General features: G+C 41.7%; 1 protein-coding gene across 1 annotated transcript in view; it reads right to left on the bottom strand.

Moving 5' to 3' along the window:
* Positions 1-4832: 4832 nt before the first annotated feature.
* c1ql3a (complement component 1, q subcomponent-like 3a) overlaps positions 4833-25985 on the bottom strand; it is a 64435-nt gene continuing 43282 nt past the window's right edge. The window contains exon 2 of the mRNA XM_070986346.1: positions 4833-5048. Within this exon, the coding sequence (XP_070842447.1) occupies positions 4869-5048 (180 nt within the window). The 3' untranslated portion in view covers positions 4833-4868. The remainder of the gene's footprint in view (positions 5049-25985) is intronic.

Here is a 25985-nt window from a genome sequence, read left to right as displayed (position 1 = left end):
AAAAGATAGGACACTGTGTGAAACACAACTAAAACTGAATATGTATTCAAATGAAAAGAGTACAAAGATAATATGTTTAATGTTTTAGCTCATCGACTATATTGACTTTTGTAACTACATGCTTACTCTGAATTTAATTCCAGCAATATGTTTTGAACAAGTTGGGACAGGAGCAACAAAAGTTGTGGAATGCTCAACAAAAGCTTCTTAAGACATATGATTGTATAAAGGATATTATCACATGGGCTCTGGAACACTTTATAAAACTGCTTTCAGTAAACACTTTAAATTTGCAAATAATTGCATTTGGATTTCATCTACCTTTTACCCAACTTTTGGGGAATTGGGGTTGTCACCTATACCACAGCAATGTTATTCAAAGTCATGCTTCTTGTGTCCACATGGGAAATAGCAGCTAATAATGAATGTATATTTATAAAAAATAATGTACTGTCAGTACTTGAACAATGTGTGTTAGTTGGTACTCCACATACATTAGTTGTTAGTTATGTAATGTAATATGCACTCACCATCAAAAACACAATCCTCCTGAGAATATTTGGCCAAGGGAAAAAAATTAACCCACCATAAAGACATAGGCAATGTTACTTCTGTCCATTTAATGGAGACATTGTTGAGGTAACAGTACACAGGTGACTGTTGTTAGACAAAAGAAGAGTGCAAAGATTTTATAGTATTGCACACACCTGACACTGTATCTACCATACATTTGCCTTTCACACCAATACACCAGTGAGGCTATAACTTCAAGACAATCAATGATTACTGAATTAATGAGTTGATTAATCGATTATTTAAAATCATTTCCTTTGTGCTCATCCAGCATCCTGTACATGGAATAGGCAGAAAAATAAGATCAGTTTGTATCACTACAGTATTCACACATGATTGCAGTAACAGTGATCCAAATTTTCTATCTTTAAGATACAAGACACCATACATTGATAAATTCACTTCTGCATAGTGCTTCGGTTCACATTTCAATACTTCATACCATTACTACAACTCCATATATATAAAATAACAATATGTAAAACATTTCCTAGGAAAACAGAAAAGTTGTTTTGTAAGCCCAGTGTATATGGTCAATAAATGAAGAGAACCTCATAGCTGCTTTATGTACAGCAGCTTGACACTGTAGATGCCAGGTTTGCTAGAAAAGCAATGCATTAGAACTTAATGCTGACTAATGGGACTATAAAAACTTTTCCAAAGGTGCACTACTAACTACAAAGTAAATTTAGATCTTGGAAAGACAAAGAAAATCAAATTATCAGTGACATTAACATCATTCAGTGTGCACTAGTTCACAAATATTGAAAGCAGTATGTAGCAAAGCAAACATGTATGCTTTGTTGCACCCTTTGTTGCATATGATGGTAAAAATTTCATCATGTATTTAGACTACACTTTGAGCACTGCAAACAGCGTAGCTGCATTAAAAAGAAAATAAATATTCTCATAACAACTCAATAGGTGTCTTATTTACATGTTCACCATGATAGTTTGCAAATTAGTCACCAGTTCTGTCACTGAAAATTTGCTCACAATTTGAAAACTGCAAACTTTTCAGATTTTGTGCACAGTCACTATGTCTAGCAGTTGTTGGTCTAGGAATAGTACCATCATTACACTATGTGCTAAGTTAGAATGTAAGCATGCAGTAGATGTATGTGCTAGATGCAGAGACACTGAATCAATCTTTTCATCTGACTCTGGGGAGATAGCAAACATGCATGCTGCATTCAGGGCTAAAACCAGGAGTTGGGAAACTTCAAGGTTATGAGCCAAAAGTCCTCCAGTGAAATCAACTCCTGCTCTGAATTTCCATTTTTGTATTGGGTTTATATCAATGACATGTACAGTATATGTCATTGGTTTTAAATGTCAATGTATATAAAAACATGACAGCTCCTAACAAGTGAAGTCAAAAATGCATTATAGTGCAGGTCATAAATCCCACCCCCTCCGTGATAGAGGATGGAACAAGGGCCAAACTAAAAAGCTCAACATACACATCATCTAACTTTTTCCCAAAGATGAGGTCTGTTTTTTTTCTAAGATAGGTCTTAATTAGTTATTTCATGCTGTAAAAATATGGTGTAACACCATGATTGACAGCTAACCATTGAGTCGGCCAGGTGTATGGGCAGAACCTTGCTACTCCGGACCCATCTCCCAGTCACTAATGCACAGACTATGGCTCCAAATGTCTTCACCAGAGCAACATAGCCATGCCTGTATCAGGGATATTTTGGTTTGTGGAAGATGATCTCTACTTACAGTCATTGGTTTAAACCAGGAGTGTGCCTGCCAGGAGTTGTCTAGTTGTCTAGGCTGCTTCATTTCCGGCATTAAATTGTTTTCTATTGCTATTTATACTCATCATACATATATCTAGAAAGGTATGTAGTTGCCAACAAAAAAACATCAAAGGTACATTGTATTTTAACCATGTACCTGAATTAATCAAATTAAAAAAAACATGATTTATAATTAAATGCCACCGTCAAAAACTGAAAAAAGTAAGTTTAAACTGAGTTTTAAAAACTGTGTTGCTTTTAATGGTCTGGGTGGAAAATGGCTGCATTGGGCCATATTGTGTCATTTTCATAAAAACATGGAGTTTGTGTATATAATGAGTGCAGGTCAGATGAAAATAATAACATCAATCATCAAGTTTTCAGGATTTAAAAAAAAGAGAAAATTATTGTGGAAAAAATGGTCATAATCACCCATCAGGCCATGTTGCTTTTCTTTTTTTTAATTAGGTTGTGCATGCAGTGAGAGGTGGTGTAGATAAAATTTTGCAGTGTCTATGAAAAGCATGAAATAGCAACTGACAGCTGCTTTGGCTCTCAGCAGTTCGTGTTCACATTGTACAGACAACAACCATCTGGATTACTTTTGATAGAGAGGAAGTAGTATGAATCTGATGTTTATGAGCCAATATCTTTTGTTTGGAGTGCCTTTTTATGTCATTTCTAAGCAGATTTGTGGATGTCTACGCTTGATGGACATTGGCATCAGAATCTATTTTGGTATAACACTTGAGGTCAATTGTGTCATTCAGGTGACGGGGACAGAAGGGGGGCAGGTGAATATTACTGGATATTCAAATAACGTGTATTTAAACCCCTAGAAGCTACTGTCTGGGCTGGAATTCCTAAAATGTGGGACTGTTTCTTTAAGTAGGTGGAGTGTAGTGCAATTGGTAGGTCAATAATCATCAAAGTGGTGAAGGATGGTGAACTGGAGAGCGTATGAGGCCACCCCACAGCAGTATTTGCCAGTAGTCAAGTTCCTACTTGCATTTCTGGTATTTACCATGGCATCAAAGTAGCTATTATGACCACAAATGTGTTTGGAGCTCACGGGGGCAACATCAGTAAAAAGAACATCACATTACTCATGCAAATACTCTGTATGGAACAACTGAGCTCATGTGTTTTGTTAGAACAAAAAGGAAGGATTTACCCATAAAGTATTACAGTTACAATCAGACAGTAAGAAACACACATTCAGAAACTGATAGGACTAATACAATCCAAGTAAATTGAGTATCCAGAAGCATGCAGGTCTACTGTATATACAACAGACCTAGCTTGATATTTGTCTGATAAAGGAACATGTTGCCAAAAATCTTTGATGAAATGAATGAAATGATATTATATGTTATGTAGCATATTTATGTTGACAGTGTCAGATATGCTATACTATCAGTCCAATCGAGACAAACAGACTATTACTGTTATTTCATAACTGTCCGCGCCAGTTCTGCCATTATTTTGTAGTAGTTTGGACATGAATAATAATATTTTTCATGCCGAATCCAGCAGTCACAAATTTGGAATTGCTGCTTAATATTGTTGCTCAATACCAGGTGTGATGTGGAGCAGTAGATTGTGGTGTACAGTTCTTGCATCAGCAGTTGTCTTAAATTCAACATGGTTGCCCTCACTTCCTTCTTTCAAAGTTTTTAGTTTATGTGAGTAAGGTTTAAGTAACAGTGTTTCTGTTTATGGAATAGGCTTAAGGCTTGTCATTGATGAAAGCACAAACCTATATTGACAAATAACCACATCATATAATGACTGATATTAAAATCAGAACATGAGATTGTGTAAAGTGTATTGATTCAAATACTTTCAAAAGTAGATATTTTTGATTATACACAATTACATTTTTTTTTTTATCAATGATTCAATATGTTCAGAATGGGAATTTTAATCTGCTGCCAGTGTATCATAAAGCACTTCAAGTGTTACCAGCTTTCTTGCTATCTTCACAGCATTATATCAAGAAAGAAAGAAAGAAAGAAAGAAAGAAAGACAGACAGACAGACAGACAGACAGACAGACAGACAGACAGACAGACAGACAGAAAATAACAATTGCAACAATTGCATTTAGAATTACCATGAATATATATATATATATATACATGTTTTTTTAATTTGCTTAAATATTGTTTGTTTACAGGAAGCGTACGGCCCTATCAGATTTAGTAGTGAAGGGTCCCTACTGTATGTGTCATTCTGCCCACAGCCTCCAACATGCACACACACAAACTACTCCTTCCCTTCACCTCCATCACTCTGTGACAGCACTACATTAACATAAACACATCAGCTGTACATAATGTGTTTGTGTTGTAATGGTATAAAGAGATATCTGAGCTCATACAATTTCCCCATTTCATTCATGTCATTGTCCAAAGCCACTTGTACTGAAGACAGTGATGATGGCAAATTGGAGAAAATAAAACATCTTATTCATGACGGAAGATTTGTAGAAGGATTGGGCCACGAGGTTTGTAAATAGCTGAAGGCATGAATGTGTTGGTGCCTAGTCAGCATAGATGATGAATCCAGAGAAGGTGCTGTACTTGTTGTTGTTGCCCCCATGAGCTTTGCCCCCATCTAGTTTAATGTAGACCTCATCTCCTGGCTCCAGATGCAGCACAGCACTGTTACTGGCATAGTCATAGTTCTGGTCCGCATCCTGGGCAATGGCACTGGCACGCACCTGCAGGAATGGACATACGTAGACAAACATGCACAAACCATACATGTTAATTACACATCAACCACAAAAAGTCTAAAGCCCAGACAATGGCTATTAGAAGCTGAAATATTCATGACATCCCATATAGGACAGTGTTACACTATGTCTACACCTTGGTTCTTTCCACCACATTTTTTGTAGTCATTCAGCCATCTGTAAGATGTATATACGTATCTATCTAGACTGAAAGATGAGCTATACACGTCAAAATGCTTGATGGACAGCAGGATGTGGCTGAACAGAACCACTGGACCTGGCTGGAGTTGACCAGGGTGCTCAAGGTGATCAACATTCTGACTGATAGTTTTGTCCTCAAGGTGTCACAAGAGGAAGGGCCAACTAATAATTACAATGTAAATGGTTTAACCTCTGAGGAGATTAAATGGGTTCAGTAAATGTCTCCCAAACCATCCACATCCATCAGATTTTGATTTGATTTGATTTTTTGATTTACTGTGTACAAGAAATATGGGAATTTTGGCATGATGGTGGTACAGATATTAGAATTCATTCTGTGGGGCTTGGTGACCTTGTGTTCAAGACACAGTTTTTGTCTGGGGAAGATTGCTGTAGGTCATACCTCTCTTTCTTCCCATGTTCCCTGTCTGATTATTTACTGTCAGTATCAATAACAATAAATACATAAAGAAAATTATCTTGTCAGTAGTTGTCATGATGTCTTGCTTATGATCATTCTGTCGTAAGACGCGAAAAACGCACGAAAATTTCCCATTCAAAGTAAATCGGACGAGGCGAAAAAAGTGAAAAAAAATCGACCTTTTTCAAAGGACTACTGCTCCAGCATACGTTCACCTAGAGACACCATTCCAACTTTAAAATGTAGACACAAGTCTTGTGTATTGGTGTATCACTGTTCAATGACCATGATTGTTTTGGCAGAAATTTTGAGATTATAATGGGTGTGTATTGCACGGAATGTTCGTGCTAGAGTGGAGGAGACCAACTGCCAGAGTGGAGAGATGTTCTGAAAAGTGTCTGAAATTTTGTCTTTCCACGCTCCTCCAAACCACAAATTTCACTCTACGCGTGGAAAATTTTCCAAAGTTGTAGTGCCGCTTGTGCTGATTCTCACAATGTGTCTGGCTAAGCAATAGGACTTACGATGTTTGACTTCTGAGCCTCTGAGTGCGGAGAGTAACTCTGACCTAGCCCATAAGGTCCATTACAAAGCAAAAACAGGAGAGACTAAAATCCACATTTTTGACCCCAGCAAAAAAAATAAAGTGAACAGAGTGTACAGCAAAGCCTTGTAGCTTTGATGCTGAAGAAATTTCGGCAATAGGAGTTTTGTTGTTTGTTCGAGGGGTGCGCAGAGGCCAAATTTAGATGTTTCTCAGACCCTCACAGAGCCAAAAGGGCTCATCACCACGGCAACTGCTGGCCTGACCTCAAGTTGCCGTGGCAACCTCTGAGCCTCAGTGCCTCTCTGAGCACTCCTCTGCCACACACACACAAACACACATATGTAGCTTCAGCTGCAGCCATGCAGCTGATTCAAATGATCAGCTCCTCATCAAGCTCTGCAGTGGCTTGATAACGAGCCAGAGCCGAGCCGATTACTGGTGAGTTTGAAATGTTAGTAATGTAATGAGTGATGTTGGCCTGTTAGAATTAGCCACAATGCTAACATGCTAATGCTAACCTGAGGTCCTATGAACTTGTTGGTGCATACAGGGTTGGATTTTGATATCGGGTTGTTGTGCTAATATGCTAATGATTAGCATGCTAATGTAAACATGCTAACCTAATGTTGTTTGAGATCTATTCAATGTGTTGTTTGACATGCTAATGTTAGCTTAGCATTAGCCACTGTTAGCATTGTGGCTAATGCTAACATGAGGTCCTATGAACAGGTTTGACTTTTGATATCAGGTTGTTGTGCTAATATGCTAGTGCTAGCCACACACCCCGGCGTTTGCGCACTGTATCACTCTCAAAATTTCCCGCCAGGGGGAATTTGTCTAGTTGTATTTATGTATTTAAGTGTAAAACAAATCTTGGCTGATCACCTGCTTCAGCTCATTCACATAAGTGTAGATTCAAGTGTATCATTTAATGTGATCATGTAGCATTACATCCATATACACAATACACAATATTGTAAAGCAACTTCTCGTCTGTGAAATGTTATCCCCTGTACAATAGTGTTTCTTAGTTGTGGCATTTCTTTCATTTGAACATCCAAAAGCAGCACAGAAATCTAGCATTTTGTACAATTTGAACAGGACAAAACAACTCAGACAACTCAAGAGAGTGGTGGATACACATTTCACAAGTCTGAATCTACTGTACAGTATACTTTTTGGCATGTCAATGGCATTACATATACATGCAGGTCAATGTCAATGTGGAGTCATGTCGTGCATAATTAAACTAGAATAATTATAGTAATTCAGGACTTACACAGCTTCTGTCTGATGATTCATCAAGCTAATATAAGATGCGGGTGGTAGAATGTGAGGAGAAGACGAAGGAGGAGCCAGGCCCAGAGTCAACCCACAGTGCCCTGAACCTCCAAGTACCACTGTCTCCACCCCTAAGCACAATGTCAGACTGCTGTCAGATGAAGTAGCCTGCAGCTAGTAAGGAGAGAAAGTGGCTCCAGTTTGATGAGGATATGGACAGGATCCTTTAAGCCTCAGCCAAAGGTGATGTTGACCAATGACTCCAACTCATGTCATCAATCATCATCAGTACGTGATGTGTGGGGATGTGTAAAGCAGTTGTTCATAGATCAGACAGTCAGTGGTTTAATCCCTGGCCCCTACAGTCTACAGGTGTCTTGTCTTTGGCAAGATACTGAACCAAAAACTGCTCCTGATAGTTGTGCCATTGTTTTGTGAGTATGGTTATCACTCCAAATGAGCAGGTTGCACCTTGAGGGCAAGATACTGAACCCCAAATTTCTCCAGATAGCTGTGCCATTAGGGTGTGAGTGGGGTGTGGTTATTGCTCCTGATGAGCAGGCGGCACCTTGAGGATGGAGATGAGGATCCTTATACTCAGGGAAGAGCTAAAATCACATCTACGGTACATCATCAAGAAGAACTTTGTTGCTCCCTGTAGAGCAGAATGACTTAAGAGGAGAACCAGAAATAGGGCCAGGGAGTGGGCAGCCTTTATTACAAACCCATGTGGTTTCACCTAGCAGCTGCAAAAGTTTCCACTTTTCCAGTGGACGTCTAACATGCTCAAAAGAGAAGGTTGATCAGCACCTCAACAACTTCTAAGGAGGAAGGAGCATGAAGTGCTAGTTGTTAGGGGAATGCAAAGCAATGATAACAATAGCAGACCCCGCCACCGAGTTCGACGTCAAGGAGCCTACTCTGCAGGAGGTCCTCAAAAACACAAGAAAAAGCACAGCTCCAGGACCTAGTGAAGTGCCATACAAGGTCTATAAGAGGTGTGCCACGCTCTTCCACCATCTATGGAGGCTCTTCTCGGTGACCTGAAGAAGGAGAAAGGTAGCCTAGCAATGGAGAGTTGCTAGAGTGTCTGGTTCCCAAAAGGGGAGAACTCTACAAACACTGACACTGCATGAAAAACCACATTTTCGACCCGTAAATCCCCGCGAATTTCGTTGATTTTCGGCAATTTACGGCAAGTTTATGGGGAACTTCGCCGGATCGTCGGAAACGAACCATCTGTCGGCGGGGGGCGTGGTTAATCGCGCCTTCGCGGAGGTGTGAATAGCTCTAATTAGCACATGAATGCTACCGACGTTGATCTACTCAGGCTGGCCTGCTGACTTCACAAACAACCATTGAATGATTCCACAGGCATTTTAAAAGAAAACCATCATGTGATTGGATAGCAACTCCAATCACATAAGTGAGTGATCATGTGATTGGATGACAACTCTGCTGCTATTGGTCATCTGTGCACCACAAATAATAATAATATTAATAATAATAATAATAATAAATACATATTAAATTAAATACTCTATAATCAATTAATATATTAAAATTTGTTATTATATTGTTATATATATATATATATAATATAAATGATATATATATTTTATTTGATTGATGATTCATTGATTTATTTGGCGATCCACCTTCTACACTACCACACAGTAGAACACAAAGAACACAGTTGACAGAAACATTTTGAAAAAAGGCTTTAATGAAATCGTGACACACACACACAAAAGCAAGGAACTGTGCAGAGGGGTTCACTGATAAGAGTCTCTGGGCTGGGCCATGCCGCTGGTCCATGGTGCATGAAAAAGAGTCTAAGGCCTCTGGAAATGCTTCTTTGCTGCCTCTGGGTCATACTGAGGTGGCGCCTGTAGCTTTGAAGGGGACTCGATGTGAAGCCTCTTGCGGTGTGTCGCCACATACTTTGGGTCGCTCTCCAGCCGATCTTGCAGTGTCTGGCAGAGTTTGGAGAGCTAGGACACTCCTTCTTGCTTCCAGCAGCTGTATATACAGGTGTTAATATAATATTAGTACTGCTAAGAAACAATAACACATGATAACATATGTGAGCATGTTTGTCAAAAACAATGCAGATAATAAATAAAATTCTGCCCATTTTTACATTGTTGTGAAAATAAAACGGCATTCATGGGACTCTTACCCGCTTCTTTCTTTTTCTGCTGCGAGCTGAACTCTTCACAGCTGCTGCCTGAACTGAAAGAGCTGCCTAGGCTTACCTGAAGCTCCTCTGCACCGTCTCATAATATGTCTTACAGGCCGCTGGAAGAAAATATATATTGGTTTGAAATAATTAAGGCAGGCTTCAGTAAAAACAACAACAAGAAACAACAGAAAGGGTTTAAAAGACTGCTGTCCACACCATCCATGTCTGGACTCCCAGTTAAAGTCGCCATCAAATATGACGTCACCGTTTCGTTGTGGGGCGAGTTTAGTCTGTAAAACACAAAAAGTACAAAGAGGTCATGCAACGTTTACATTTACTTATATTCTGCAGAATATTTCCTGTGCATTTTATTAACTTACCCCTGCTCAGGTTCATATCGCCTGTCCGAAGACCGAAGACGACGTCCGGCCATTGTATGAACAGAGTTAAAGTTTAGCAGGACGCGAAACGTAACTGTTCTAATCCAAGCTCGACTCGCCTTTGCAGACGCGCCAAGGTCATTTTCTGCCGACATCATTGCGTCAGAGGAGGCGTCCAATCATATGCGAGGTCGCGCTCTCGGAATTTCTCATGAGACCATTTTTGTTGCGTAGAATGAAAAACATGCTGTGATTATACTTTGATTTTCTATTTTTGTACCTGAATATTTTATAAAACATGTAAACTTCTTTAAAGTGACATAATCGAAAAAAAGAAAAGTTACTTTGGTGTATTCCCTTTTTATTCCTACTTAAAGAATCATCAGTGGACTTACCCTGCTGGAATTTTGCAAGCTAATCATACAAGCATTGTTCATCTGGTGTTGTGGTGGCAAAATGCGAAAAATTGTGACCAGTGTCCAAGAACTGTAGATGCTTTAATTTTCACAATTTTGATTTAGCAATTTAAGTGGAAAATTAAAGACCTTTGAAAGTCAGGACACTTATCCTGTATGTAACCATCCATCCATCCATCCCTTATCTATACCGCCTATCCCTTTCGGGGTTGCGGGGGGCTGGAGCCTATCCCAGATACAATGGGCGAGAGGCGGGGTACACCCTGAACCGGTCGCCAGCCGATTGCAGGGCCACATGCAAGGACAGACAAACAAACATTCACACTCACACTCACACCTACGGACAATTTAGAGTCCTGTATGTAACCTATAAAATCATTTAAACACACTTTTAAATCCTCATGAAAAAAAAAATCTTTGTATTCTGTAGGCACAGAACACACACACACACACACACACACACACACACATACACACACACACACAAAAAACATTTACATTTGCATTTTAACACCTCATGGTCACAGTGGCTGAGAGAGAACTTCCACGGCAATTTACAATGATGGAAATTCACGGAAATGTGGCTTTTCATGCAGTGTGAGTAATTCAGAACCCTCTCATTCCTCACCACTGAAATCAAGGTATTCTTCAGTATTGTTGCCTGATGTCTAACAAAGCACCTCCTGAAGAACTCCTTTATAGACACAGATCACAATACACATTACCAATTAAACTGTTTAACTGTGAAATGTTTTGTTTTTTTGTTTTTTTTTGGTATTCCACATTTTCCCCAGTTTTTAATTACCCCTGTGCCACCTTGTTTGAAATGTGTTGATGGCAACAAATTCAGAATAAGCACAGTAATTAGTGAAGTTGATGAGGTAAAACATTTATGTACTGTTTTCAATTAAGTGTATGTCACTTTCCCTTTTATTTATTTGTTATACAGTGTCCCAACTTCTCTGGTTTATAGCACCAGCTCTCTGGATTCTGCTGCTGTATTTTTAACTTATGAAATCACCTGCTGACTGTCCTGCTGATAATGGAATGGGAAAGAATGGTTTCATATCCAAAATTGAAGGACAAACTTATCTCCACATTATCTACCATTCTACTTTCAACTTTCTACTTTCACAACATTTTTGGTGTTGAAACCTATGCTTAAGTTTAAAAAGATCCTTCACATCCCTCTTGTGGATACGCTTACATGGAACGCACAGATTTGCACAGCTCCCTGAGTTCCTCGTGGAAAAGTAACATCACCTTTGCTTTAAGTAACGCTGTAACCCTGAGCTGGGTCTTCCAGCTGAATTAATCAGAATTCACTCGTGTTGGGTATTGTAACTCTTAATTATGAGAAGATCCTTCAGCAAGATTTACAAGCAAAATGTTTGAGTATTTTTAGTGTGTCAAATACATTGCTTTATTAGAACTTATTACTTGTTCAGCTATCTAAAAGGTTAAAGTTTAGAAATAGATCAGCCTCCTCCAATATTCCTGTTCAGCTCAGGTGGTTCATTTCAAAACTTTTATACCAAAGTGCTGAAGTGTGGAGAGGGGAGTGAGAACACTGCAGTGTTCACTGCAGTGTTCAGTGTTCACTCATACGCATACGCATGCGTATGCTGTCACTGCCAATGAGTTGAACAGAAGTTCAACAGTAGTTTACTTGACAATTGTAAGTGATGTATCCATTATTACTGTGTTGACTCTTTTGGTTGTTTGGAGGGGTATATTAGTGGCTTATAATAAAGCCACTACTGCAAATCCTGTGAGACATGAAAATTGAGAACTCCCCTTTTAAGACGGATAAAATGTGATGATCCAGAGGAAATGGTGTTCGGATTTTTGAGACCATTTCAATTAAAAATGACAGTTTAGTCAGAGCTCCAGATTAAAAAGAACAAAAGTACTTTACCCTGAGATTCTGGTCCTGTGTAGAAAGATTTTCAAAAATTTATTTTGGTTTGTTATGTGTATATATAGTCACTCCAAAAAAAAAAAAAAAGTACTTCTGAAAATGTAACCTAATAACTGACTATTTATTTTACAAAACTTTACAATTGTTACATTTTAGTGAAGATCAAATCAAATCAAACTTTATTTATATAGCACTTTTCATACATATTAAAATGCAACACAAAGTGCTTCACAGGATTTAAAAACAATATAAATCAAAATAAAGCAACAATAAAAACCCATCCCTCCCACCCTCCGTATGTACAAACACCCACCCTCAACTACATGCATACACACACGCGCGCACACATGTGCACATACACGCACATACACACATACATACACACACACACATACACATTCTTACTGCAGACGATAGCAGGGGTAACGAGACATGGCAGGGCACTAATGACTGAGGAAAATGCCACCTTTGGGGTCGTCCACACCGAGAGACATCTGGGCCCACCCGAGCCCGACAGACTGGTGGACCCCACACCAAGGTAGGGAGTCCCCCAACCAGCCGGGCCAAGAGGGCCCGAGGACAGCGCCCCCTGCAACAGATCAGACACATCTCTCAGTGTGGAGGACCCGCCGAGGAAACACTGGAATTAAAAAAATAATAAATAAATAAATAAATAAAATAAAATAAACATTTAAGAGAAGAAAGGTTCATAAGACAATAAGTAAAGTAAATAAAATAGAGTAAAATAATACAACATGTAAAACATGAACATTGAATGAAATAAGATGAATAAAGAAAATAAATAGATAAACTATAAATAAACTGAGTAAATGAAATAAATAGTAAATAGTCATGTCGTTAAACATACAACTAAAATATGATAAGATAAGAAGCCTGATTAATGGAATGAGATAATCAAACATATCAATTGAAAGCCTGATTAAAAAAGTGAGTCTTGAGCCTCTTTTTAAAAACATCAACAGTCTCTGCAGCCCTGAGGTCTCCAGCAGGCTGTTCCACAGTCGGGGGCCATAATGACTAAAAGCCGCCTCCCCGTGTGTTTTAGTTCTAGGTGTGGTTAAGAGGCCGGAGCCGGAGGACCTCAGGGTCCGCGAGGGTTGATATGGTAAAAGTAGGTCAGATAAATAAGAAGGCCCGAGACCGTTAAGACATTTGAAAACTAATAAAAGAACCTTAAAATCTATCCTGAAACGCATGGGGAGCCAATGCAGCGATTTTAAAACTGGTGTAATGTGCTCCCGCCCTCTGGTCCTCATCAACACATGAGCGGCTGAGTTCTGTAGTAATTGAAAATTTGAGATACTCTTTTTGGGAAGACCAGAGAGCAGGGCATTACAATAATCTAAGCGACAAGAGATAAAAGCATGCATCAGCACCTCCGTGCTGGCCTGAGAGAGAAACAGGCGGACTCTGGCTATATTCTTAAGATGGTAAAAACCTATCTTTGTTATGTTTTTGATGTATGGAATAAAAGTAAGCTCAGAGTCAAAAATCATGCCCAGACTTTTTACAGAATGTGTTGGTTTCAGATCTTGTAGTTTTGGTAAAAGTTTCTCTCTCTGGCCTGTCTGTCAGACCTAGAGGAGGAATCTGTCCTTTTTTGCTCTCCAATGCAATTATGACTTATTTTTTTCCATTCCAAAATCCAAAACCTGTCACGCTCTCCACTTATCACGTGCGTTCTGCACTCAGAAAGATATAACCAGAATTAAGGGATGTCTGTCCACAGAATACATGGAAAAACTTATTCATGCATTCATTTTCAGTAGGTTGGACTATTGCAATGGAGTCTTTACTGGCCTAAACAAAAAATTAATTAGGCAACTACAGCTGATTTAAAATGCTGCTGCACGAGTCCTTGCAAACACCAGAAAAATGGACCATATCACACCAGTCCTCAGATCACTACATTGGCTTCCTGTGAGTCAAAGAATAGACTTTAAAATCTTACTGTTGGTCTACAAAGCATTAAATGGTTTAGGACCAAAATATATTCTAGATTTATTAACTCCATATGAAGTATCCAGACCTCTCAGGTCATCAGGGACAGGTCTATTGTGTGTTCCCAGAATCAAAACCAAACAAAGTGAAGTAGCTTTCAGGTCTGCACCAACTGTCAGCTCATTTAAATCAGGGTTGAAAACACTATTATTTGCTACAGCTTTTACTTAAAGTAAATATATTTGCTCAATGATTTTAATCATTCTAAATGCTAAATTATTGTCTTTTACTGGCTTCTGTTTTTAATTTTCCTTTAATTGTATTTTATTTTGCTTCTGTAAAGCACTTTGAATTGTCTAGTGTATGAATTGTGCTATATAAATAAATTTGCCTTGCCTTGCCTAATGTTCCATGTAAACATTATCCACACCAGGGATAAGACTCATAACCAGGATAGACATAATATGTGTCCAGGGGCACCCAAAACTCCAGCTATGTAACCCAGAGTGACTCTAGAAAGTTCAAAAGATAGCCTGTAAAGATAGATAAGCATCTACAACCTGAAATTAAAGTAAGGGTGTCAAGCCAATCAACAGGATAGAGATCAGGACGAATCCAGCCATTTAAACAGGTACTACCTATAAATCCAGATCTTTGCTCTTGCAGTGACAGCTGTCACAAGTGAAACACTCACAGTCACTCACAAGAATGAGCCACTGAGGCACAAAATATGCAAAAACAGCATTTTTTTTCCTTTTTCTTTTTTGTGGCAATTTTAGTGACATTCTGCAGGTGAACCACATCTCTTCATTGCTGCTGTTTTTTGAAACCTTCAGTATTTTGTTAATGCTTAAGTTTTTGAGTGCCTGTTGTAAATTGTATCCAGACCATCCTGACACAGATCCACACAGACATCCTCTCTGGGACATTGTATAAAATAATAAAAAATAGACTTAAACCAAATAGGCTCTCAAGTCTCACGCATTGGGCATGAGACACACGCATTTCAACCCGCTCACACGTTCACACACCACACCCTGTATTTCTCATGCAAAGAAATTACCAGGATAACGCCCACCAAGTTGCTTTGCTTTCTTTTTACAACAGTGGAACAGGTAGAGGAATTAGTGATGTGTCGGTTGCGAATGAAACGGCTCTTTGAAATGGAAAAAAGGGAACACTAGGAACAGACAGGTCTGGAGGATCGTAACACATACAACACTTACAAGCCTGACTACAGCTAATATATATATAATAACCTACACCGTAATAAACTAAATATAGCCAATGCCACTGATTCAGATCATATTTTTTCTTGAACATATAACCAAGATTTTCTTTAGCAAAAACTGTACATTACACATTTATTCACATGAAACATTTTACAGATATACAATAAAAATCAATTGACCACAGTCATGAATATTTGTACAATGGAAATACGGTGCAAGTGAAGGATTCACTAAATCCAAATTAGAAAAATGTGAATACAGATGTTGACATTATAGAACCTGTGGAGAACATAATGTTTTTTCTCAGGCGTTACAGGCATTATACAAGCTTTATGAGCTGGTGCTGGGGCTTCCTTGGGTGGAAGATACGTGTAGTCATCCCATCATGTGTTGTACTTCAGATACGTCGGGCAAACTGCCCCCCCCCCCCCCCATGGAATTTTCGCACGTAGCTGGTGATGACCTCCTTGTTGTGGGTTATGTTTTTATGTTGATTTTCGGGTTATGTTGTTGTTACTTTTGTTAATCACTCTCTCTCTCTCTCTCTCTCTCTCTCTCTCTCTCTTTCTCTCATTGCCTGCAGTGGAGGTGTGGCCTGGCGGTGCTGCCTCTCATCTCCGCACCTGAGGCTGATCTCCACTCAATTGCCAGTGCTCTTAAGCAGTGTGGCAGCATGAGCACACTGCCAGATTGTGTGTGCTTCTTGCCACGACTTTCCAGCCATTCCATTTTGAATGGAAGACAGCCTTCAACACGCCGCTCGGTCATTTCGAGTACTTAGACATGCCGTTTAGCCTCACAAACGCCCCAGTCGTTTTTCAGGCGCTGATGAACGACGTGTTGAGGGACTGTCTTAACCGATTTGTGTTTGTGTATCTTGATGACATTTTAATTTTTTCTCGGAACACTGAGGATCATGTTCAACATGTGCGACTTGTGCTGCAGAGACTTCTTGAAAACCAACTTTTTGTTAAGCCAGAGAAGTGCTCCTTCCATCAGCCTTCGGTGTGTTTCCTGGCCTTCATCATCGAGGAGGGGCGGATCAGAGCGGACCCGAGTGAGGTGCAGGCGGTGAGTGAATGGCCTACCCCGGCCAATCTTAAACAACTGCAGTGTTTCCTTGGTTTTGCCAATTTTTATCACCGATTTATTAAAGACTTTAGCCGTGTGGTAGCGCCACTCACCCGTCTTGCCTCCACCAAGCTAAGGTTCGCCTGGGCGGACAAGGCGGAACTGACGTTTAACCGTCTTAAGATTTTGTTTACCACTGCCCCTGTTCTTACCCAGCCAGATCCGTCCAAACAATTCATTGTTGAAGTGGATGCCTCGGACACTGGAGTCGGAGCTGTTCTCTCTCAGCGGTCGACCCCTGACCAGCACCTTCACCCCTGCGCCTACTTCTCCCGGAAATTGAGCCCCCGCTGAGAGGAACTACGACGTGGGGAACCAGGAGTTGTTGGCAGTCAAGTTGGTGCTGGAGGAGTGGCGCACTAGCTGGAGGGGGCCGAACAGCCCTTTTTGGTTTGGACAGACCACAAGAACCTGGCGTACATCCAGACTGCCAAAAGACTGAATTCACGCCAGGCCAGGTGGTCTATGTTTTTTGGCTGGTTCAACTTCACCTTAATCTATTGGCCAGGCTCTCGCAATACCAAACCCGATGCCTTTTCCCGGCAATTCACGCTGGCAGAAGACGACAGGGAGGAGGAGCCAGAGACCATCCTGCCAGCTGAGCGAGTTGTGGCGGCAGTCTCCTGGGATGTGGAGGCGGTGGTTCGCAATGCGCTCCAGGCTGAGCCGGATCCAGGTGGCGGACCTCCCCACGCCGCATTCATTCCTGCTGCGGCACGCTCCCAGGTCTTGCAATGGGGGCACTCTTCCCGGTTGGCTTGCCATCCTGGAGCGACCGGGACCCTGTCCTTTCTGAAAAGAAAATTATGGTGGCCGACCATGGAGACCGACGTCCGCGAGTTTGTGGCGGCATGTACGGTGTACGCCCAGGGCATGGCGTCACATAAGGCTCCCTCCGGTCTACTCCAGCCTCTCCCGGCTGGTCACACATCGCAGTGGACTTTGTCACGGGGCTGCCACGGTCTAAAGGTAATGATACCATCCTAACCATAGTGGACCCTTTTTCCAAATCGGTCCATTTTGTTGCCTTAACTGGGTTACCATCAGCTAAAGAAACGGTTGGCCTTTTAATTCAACAGGTTTTCCGCATTCATGGAATCCCTGCTGATATTGTTTCTGACCGAGGCCCTCAGTTTGTCTCTCAGGTGTGGAAGGGGTTTTGTGCTGCTCTCAGGGCTACCTCCAGTCTCTCTTCAGGTTATCATCCGCAGACCAATGGGCAGATGGAGCGTGCCAACCAAGATTTGGAGGCTGCTTTGCGGTGTGTGGCGGCGCTAAATCCAGCAGACTGGGCTGAACAATTGCCGTGGATCAAGTATGCGCACAATTCCCTCACCTCCTCGGTGACCAATCTCTCCCCCTTCGAAGCATCGTTGGGAATCCAGCCTCCACTGTTCTCAGAACAGGAAATAGTGACAGCAGTGCCTTCGGTACAGGAGCACATGCGGCAGTATCTAGTAGACTGGGAGGGTTACGGCCCGGAGGAGTGCTCCTGGGTTCCCAGGAGGTTCATTTTGGACCCTGGGTTGATTCAGGACTTCCACCGGTCTAACCCGGGCAGGACTGTTGGGATGCCGGGAGACGTCCCTTAAGGGGGGGGGGGTACTGTTATGGGTTATGTTTTTATGTTGATTTTCCGGTTATGTTGTTACTTTTGTTAATCACTCTCTCTCTCTCATTGCCTGCAGTGGAGGTGTGGCCTGGCGGTGCTGCCTCTCATCTCCACACCTGAGGCTGATCTGCTCTTAAGCAGCGTGGCAGCATGAGCACGCTGCCAGATTGTCTGTGCTTCTTGCCACGACTTTCCAGCCATTTTTCCTTGTCTCTCGCTATTGCTTAGGTTGACTTTGTTCCTTGTTGTCTTGTGGTTTCTCTTGCTTTTAGTTTTGTATTCTGGTTCTGGTTTTGCCGTTTCTTGTATCTTTTTTTGTTCCTACCCGCTCGCCACGGTGTAGTGATTTTTGAGCTGACTTTGTGTTATTATTATTGGAATCATAACACTCCTCCTCCTCTGGATGCTCATTTTGTGAAGACACCTCCAGCAGGATGTTTATCTTTAGAATCTCAGCTCTGTACAATGATGGGTCGACTAAGATCTTCTCCATGATCATATCCATTAAATCTACCCTGTGCAATACACAGACACACAAACACACACAACAAAAGTGAATCACTTGTATCATTTATTAGATTATTCAACAACTGTTAATTTAGTGACATTTTGCACTTTAAAATTTGTAGTTTCTCAGGTATTTAAGTGTGTATTTTTTTTATTTATTTATTGTGTTAAAAGTAAAGAGTTGCAGTACTTTGTGTCATGTATAATATAAATGTTTATTTTTTTGAGGGAAAAAAAAGAAGTTAACACTTGTGGCCTCAGTCTTCATTGGTTTGGCTCTGCACTCTCCCTTCCTGAACTTTGGAAAGCTCTGTGTTCTGGCTGCTCTGATTTCTGCTTTTGTGTTTCCTCAGGGCTGGAGCGTGGCAGGGGCGGGGCCAATCTTCTCTGAGGTGAGCGGTGGCTGGACACACCTGTATCTAATTGGGCTCATCAGGACTCTGCTTTTTTTAAGCTGACTTCTTCCACCACTCTGGTGCCAGATTATTCTCGCACGTGTCTCCTGTGTCTCGCTACAGACAGTTCTCCTGGTCCCTGCCACGTCTCTCGGAAAGACAAGTTGTGGTCATCTTGTGTTATCTCTTGAGTTCATCTTTTGTGCCAGCCTGAGAGCTTTTTCCCTTAATGGTGATTTTTCGTTCTTTTGCAGCGGTCGCTGAGTCCTCCTTAAGCTGAGGCTTTTGTGTTTGGTCAACCTGAGAGCATTTTTCTCCCTAACGGTGATTTTGGTTTAATTCCTGTGCGCTGTTGAGTTGATTTTTCCCCCAGCTTTGATTTTGGTTTTTTATCTGCCTGAGCTGCAGTTTTTACCTGTTCGGAGAGTTTTTTGTTAGACAATAAACTGCTTTACTACTACTCTGCATCCTGGGCCCTTGCATTCCTTGCTGCCATAACAGCTCTGTTTGAAAAGAGGATCCCCTGATGATGTGGTGGCTTGTCCTCTACCAGTGTTCTTGTTGTAATGCAGTGCACCACAACATTAGTCCTTGCAGGACACAGTAGCCTAGACAGCTGTAACAAAGGTACTGTATATTGTTATGATAACAGGGCATGCATAGGAGTAAAACCTGACAGCACCGTTACAGTGTAAATTCAAGCAAAAAAGGCTGCAACAGCTCACTGCTACACTTCAGTAGCAGTCAACAGCAGGTAACTGTGATGATGCACTGGCCTATATAAAAAGAGAGAAGTGACATCAACTTTATCTGACATGTATAGTTATGCCAACAGCTACAGGCAGCGTAGAAAGGATCACTCATAAATAAACTTCAAGAGAAGAAACTCATTGCACAGAATGGTTGGCTTGGAGTGTAAATTGTGCTGTGATGTAGCAGTCTCAATAAAACACTTGTTTTGCTCTAGGCTATGCTAACATATTCCAGTTTAGAAAATATTTCCAAATACATTATTTCCATAAATTCCTGAAGCTTAGCCTCTTCAGTACCAGGCCTATTTTGTCTGCCTCTTCTCCCAAATGACCTACCCAAAATAAATAGAGTATATCTTCACAACTACAAGGACTGTATGAATAATCTTGGTCTCAAAGAAAGCCAAGACCTGTGAGATTACTACAGAATCAAAATATATGTTACTATGTCAGAGTAAATTCATCTTGAACACCGTAGAAATTATTAATTAAAAAAAAACCCAAACATTATTTTGAGTAAAAACCACCTTTAAATCATGTGATGAAGGCCAAATTCTTCAACAAATCAGTAAAGTCATATCTGATGAGTAATGCCACATTGTTTTGTGTTTCCATTAGGGATAGTACCTGGTACCCGGTACTATTTTTAGTACCTGCTCTGGTGAGGTTCCAAGCGAGTAGAAGCGATACTATATGTCTGACGTTAACAGCCTGTTGGTCACTGATTGGCCAGAGAGTGTCGTCACTGGTCTGCAACGTCCAACACCAGAAAAACAATCCCACCCCCTCCATTGTAACGCCGGGCAACAGCAACCACTGACTTTATTCTTTATTCTCACTCGAGGGAAATGGCTGCTAGTAAAATATCACCGTGGTCCGTCAACGAAGTCCAGACTTTTCTGGGTTTGGTGGCAAATGAAAGAATATAACATCGCCTCGATGTCCTCCGTTGTTTGTCGGCTCTGTTTGCGTCGTGTACAAATTGACGTCATGGCAGTTTCACGCAGCCGTGGTATGACGACCCCGCCTACGTTGAGGAGGTACTATGAAGTACTCAATTGTAATGGAAACTCAACCAAACCAAGTAGAGTAGAGTAGAGTAGAACCGAGTCGAGTAGAGCTGGAACTGTGTAATGGAAATACGCCATAATTGTGCAAAAGTACATGCCAAAATAATGAACCTGAGCAGTTTTATGGAGGTTTTCCCACAGGCGCTCGTGTGAGCGGAGTACTGTTATCTCTCAAGGGTTACGGCCCAGAGGAGTGCTCCTGGGTTCCCAGGAGGTTCATTTTGGACCCTGGGTTGATTCGGGACTTCCACCAGTCTAACCCGGGCAGGACTGTTGGGACGCCGGGAGACGTCCCTTAAGGGGGGGGGTACTGTTATGGGTTATGTTTTTATGTTGATTTTCCGGTTATGTTGTTACTTTTGTTAATCACTCTCTCTCTCTCATTGCCTGCAGTGGAGGTGTGGCCTGGCGGTGCTGCCTCTCATCTCCACACCTGAGGCTGATCTGCTCTTAAGCAGCATGAGCACGCTGCCAGATTGTCTGTGCTTCTTGCCACGACTTTCCAGCCATTTTTCCTTGTCTCTCGCTATTGCTTAGGTTGACTTTGTTCCTTGTTGTCTTGTGGACCAAGTAGAGTAGAACCGAGTCGAGTAGAGCTGGAACTGTGTAGAGCTGGAACTGTGTAATGGAAATGCGCCATAATTGTGCAAAAGTACATGCCAAAATAATGAACCTGAGCAGTTTTATGGAGGTTTTCCCACAGGCGCTCGTGTGAGCGGAGTACCGTTATCTCTCAAGGCTCTCTACCAATCTTCTCTGTGCAGCCGTTTTCTTTTTTCTGTTGTTTTTACCCTTTTTACCCTTTTACCCATCCATCTTTTTACCCTTTTACCCATCCTAACATGATGCTTTTGATAATGAAATGGTGGATCTGTGAGAAGGTAGCAGTATATCTGGTGGGTGGAGAGACACCGCGGAGTTGGGGAGGGGGCTGGTGGCTAGTGGGGGGAATATGCAAATATGCCCACTTGTTACGTAACAGTAGGTGCCAAATTCGATCGGCTCGTTTGGAAGATGCAGGCAGGGTGCTTTCAGAGACCCGTATCTCACTCAAAAAAGCATGGATGGTCTTATTTCACACTTTGTATGCAGTACCAGAGACCCCAAATAACACCCCAAATCCCAGAAAAAGTGAGTTTTTCATAATATGGGACCTTTAACATCAGATCTCTGACCTCTAAAGCTGTTTCACTAAATGAGTTAATATCAGACCATAATATTGATTTATTTTGTCTGACTGAAACCTGGCTGTGTCATGAAGAATATTAGCCGAAATGAAGCTAAACCTCCGAGCCATATTAATACTCACATTCCTTGAGGCAGTGGCTGAGGTGGTGGAGTTGCAGCCATTTTGGACAAAAGTCCTTGTTATACACACACACACACACACACACACACACACACACACACACACACACACACACACACACACATTTTTATAATCTGCTAGAAGGGAACGGTCAATTTTGACTGTTCCGACAAAGGTAGGTAACAGAAAATAAGGACAACAGGACAGTTAAATTTTCTCTATTTTCTGAGGCGACTGAGGTCCTTCAACATCTGCTGGACTATGCTCAGGATTTTCTATGAGTCTGTGGTGACTAGTGCTGTTCTCTATGCTGTTGTGTGCTGGGGCATCAGGGTGAGGATGACGGATGCCAACACCAAACTCACCAAACTGATCCGCAAGGCCAGTGACGTTGCGGGAATGGAGTGTGACTTTGACAGTGGTGTCAGAGAGGAAGATGCTGACTAAGCTACGGACAACGTCTCACACCCACTTCATGATGTGCTGGTTAGGCACAAGAGTACTTTCAGTGAGAGACTTATCCCACCAAAATGCATGACTGAACGCCACAGGAAATCATTTCTGCCTATGGCCATCAAACTGTACAACTCCTCCCTCTGCATGGCCCTTGGACTTTTTCATTCCCTGTCAGATCATTCATATTTATACTGCTGTTCACTGCTGACCTAATATAATAATCATGTGCACATTGTAATTACTCTGTGCAGTAATTCAACTTGTGTAATATCCAGGCCAGCTGACAGTCTTGTCTGGGCCCGGGACAAGATAATGTTAGATGGGCCCTCCCCTCCACCACCGCCGGGTTTTTTTGTCACTAAACATCACCAGTTATGTTTGATATATTGTGATAATGCAATAAATAAGGTATTTTATACGAGGGGAAAATCTTAGCTCTCCATGGCAGCTGAGATTTTTGTTAAATATGACATTTATATACTTGTCACAAAGGACCTGCTAATATTATTAAGAGTTGTGCATACACATTTTCTAATTCTTATACATGCAGGAAAAATAGACCAGGGAAGAATAAATTAGGCATTTTAGGAGCGGACAGCTCCCGCTCTCTCTCTCTGTCTTCTCTGTCACCTGCAGCCTGACTCCGCTCCACCGTGACACTGACACACCCCCTCTCTCTCCTCTCTGTCACCGGTAGCGTCACTCTGCTGCTCCGGACTTGATCCAGAGTGACACAGCCCCTCTCTCTCTTCTCCGTCACCGGCAGCCTCATTCTGCCCCTCGGCTCCACCGTGACACAACCCCCCTCTCTCTTCTCCGTCACCCATAGCCTGACTCCTGACACCTGACTGCTGCTCGCTCTCCCTCCTCTCTGTTTCTGTCAAAGATAACATGTTTTGTCAGGCTTTGTACAAGCTAGGCTAATGGCTGTTAACATTAGAGATAGTCAGTTAGGCTGCGTTACAAGGTTGGCTGCACTACTTACCTTGCTCTATTCCACTCGTCCCAGCTTCACTGTCGGGACATTTTTTAAAATATTTGTTTAGAATATTTCTCAACCCTTTGTTGTCCTCTTCTCTTTTTCTCTTTTCTTTCCTTTTCTGGGCACCGGACTTGTGCTTACCAGACATTTTGATCGTAGACCCGCGTGCCTTCTCAACTTCAAATTAATAACGTCAAAGTTTGATCTAGGCCAAACCATTTTTGTGTTTGGGGTGGGAGGGTTCATGATCACTATTTCTCAAGGACAACTAGGAGAATACAAATAAAAAACTGTAATGTGATTGAAATAATAGTTTTCCACAAATAGGACTATTCTGACATTTTTTTAATTCCACAATTTAATGAGGGCCCAGTTGTGGGCCCCCCTCTCCCTGGGCCCGGGACAGCAGACCCGTTTGTCCCCCCCTATCGGCGGGCCTGGTAATATCCACTGTCATACATTTACTTATTTTTTACACTGTTACATAACTTATTTTTTGTAAATACATGTTAAATCTTTTCTATCTCTTCTATTCTTGTAAGGAGCACCTGTAACGCAATTTCCCCTCTGGGATCAATAAAGTATTTCTGATTCTGATTCTGAAACCTGTCACAGTTGGAGACTGTTTTTTACCTGTCGACTTTCAACAACTAATTTCAATAATTTTGTCATCAGAATCGTCAACCTGTATTTTAGACCCCATCCTAACTAAGCAGCTTAAAAAAGTTTAACCCTTAACTGGCTCTTCTTTATTAGACATGATCAATCTGTCTTTATCAACAGGCTACGTACCATAGTCCTTTAAAGTAGCTGTTATAAAACCTCTTCTTAAAAGCCTACTCTTCATCCAGGGGTTTTAGAAAACTACAGATCTATACACAACCCCCTTTCTCTCAGGAATTCTTGAGAAAGCAGTTGCTATTCAGCTGTGTGACTTTGTACACAACAATATTTTATTTGAGTGCATCATAGCACAGAGACAGCACTGGTTAAAGTTACAAATGACCAACTAATTGCCTCAGAAGGGAGTTATCTTTGATAAGGATATGTTCTTTAACTCCCATGTAAAACAAATTTCAAGGACAGCCTTTTTTCACCTGTGTAACATTGCAAAAAACAGGCACATCCTGTCTCAAAATGATGCAGAATAACTAGTCCATGCATTCATAACTACCAGGTTGGATTATTGCAATTTCTTATCAGGCTGCTTAAATTTGTTGCTGAATATTCTCCAATTGCTCCAGAACACTGCAGCACGTGTTCTGACAAAATGGAGGAGAAATCTCTTCTCCAATAGTAGCCGCTCCCTGTAAACTTTAGAATTGAATTTAAAATCCTCCTCTTTACATACAAAGTCATAAATGGTCAGGCACGATCTTGAAGAGTTCGTAGTACTTTATTACCCCACAAGAACACTGTGTTCCCAGAATGCAGGCTTATTTATGGTTCCTTAAGTCTACAAAAGCAGAATGGGAGCCAGAGCTTTCATCTATCAAGCTCCTATCCTGTGGAACCATCTCCCAGTCTTTGTCCGGGAGGCAGACACCATCTCTACATTTAAGAGTAGGCTTAAAACTAGATGAAGCTTCTTGAAGCCCTGAAGCCTTCCAGGCAAATGGTTCAGAAAAAGGTTCATTTCTCAAGGCTTTGTGTGCACACAAACCCCCCTGCTGGTCAAAGACATACTTAAACATACTATCCATCCATCCATCCATCCATCCATCCATCCATCCATCCATCCATCCATCCATCCATTTTCTCCCGCTTATCCGGGTCCGGGTCGCAGGGGGAGCAGTCTGAGCAGGGACGCCCAGACTTCCCTCTCCCCAGACACTTCCCCCAGCTCTTCCGGGGGGATCCCGAGGCGTTCCCAGGCCAGCCGAGTGACATAGTCACCCCAGCGTGTCCTGGGTCTTCCCCGGGGTCTCCTCCCGGTGGGACATGCCTGGAACACCTCCCTAGGGAGGTGTCCAGGGGGCATCCGATAAAGATGCCTGAGCCACCTCAGCTGACTCCTCTCGATGCGGAGGAGCAGCGCCTCTACTCTGAGCTCCTCCTGGGTGACAGAGCTCCTCACCCTATCTCTAAGGGAGCACCCTGCCACCCTGCAAAGGAAACTCATTTCAGCCACTTGTATCTGGGACCTCGTTCTTTTGGTCATG

This window comes from Chaetodon trifascialis, chromosome 18 (genome assembly GCF_039877785.1).
Source record: "Chaetodon trifascialis isolate fChaTrf1 chromosome 18, fChaTrf1.hap1, whole genome shotgun sequence".
Classification (NCBI taxonomy): domain Eukaryota; kingdom Metazoa; phylum Chordata; class Actinopteri; order Chaetodontiformes; family Chaetodontidae; genus Chaetodon; species Chaetodon trifascialis.
Note: the sequence above shows the minus strand (reverse complement) of the source record. Positions and strands in the feature narration are given on the sequence as shown.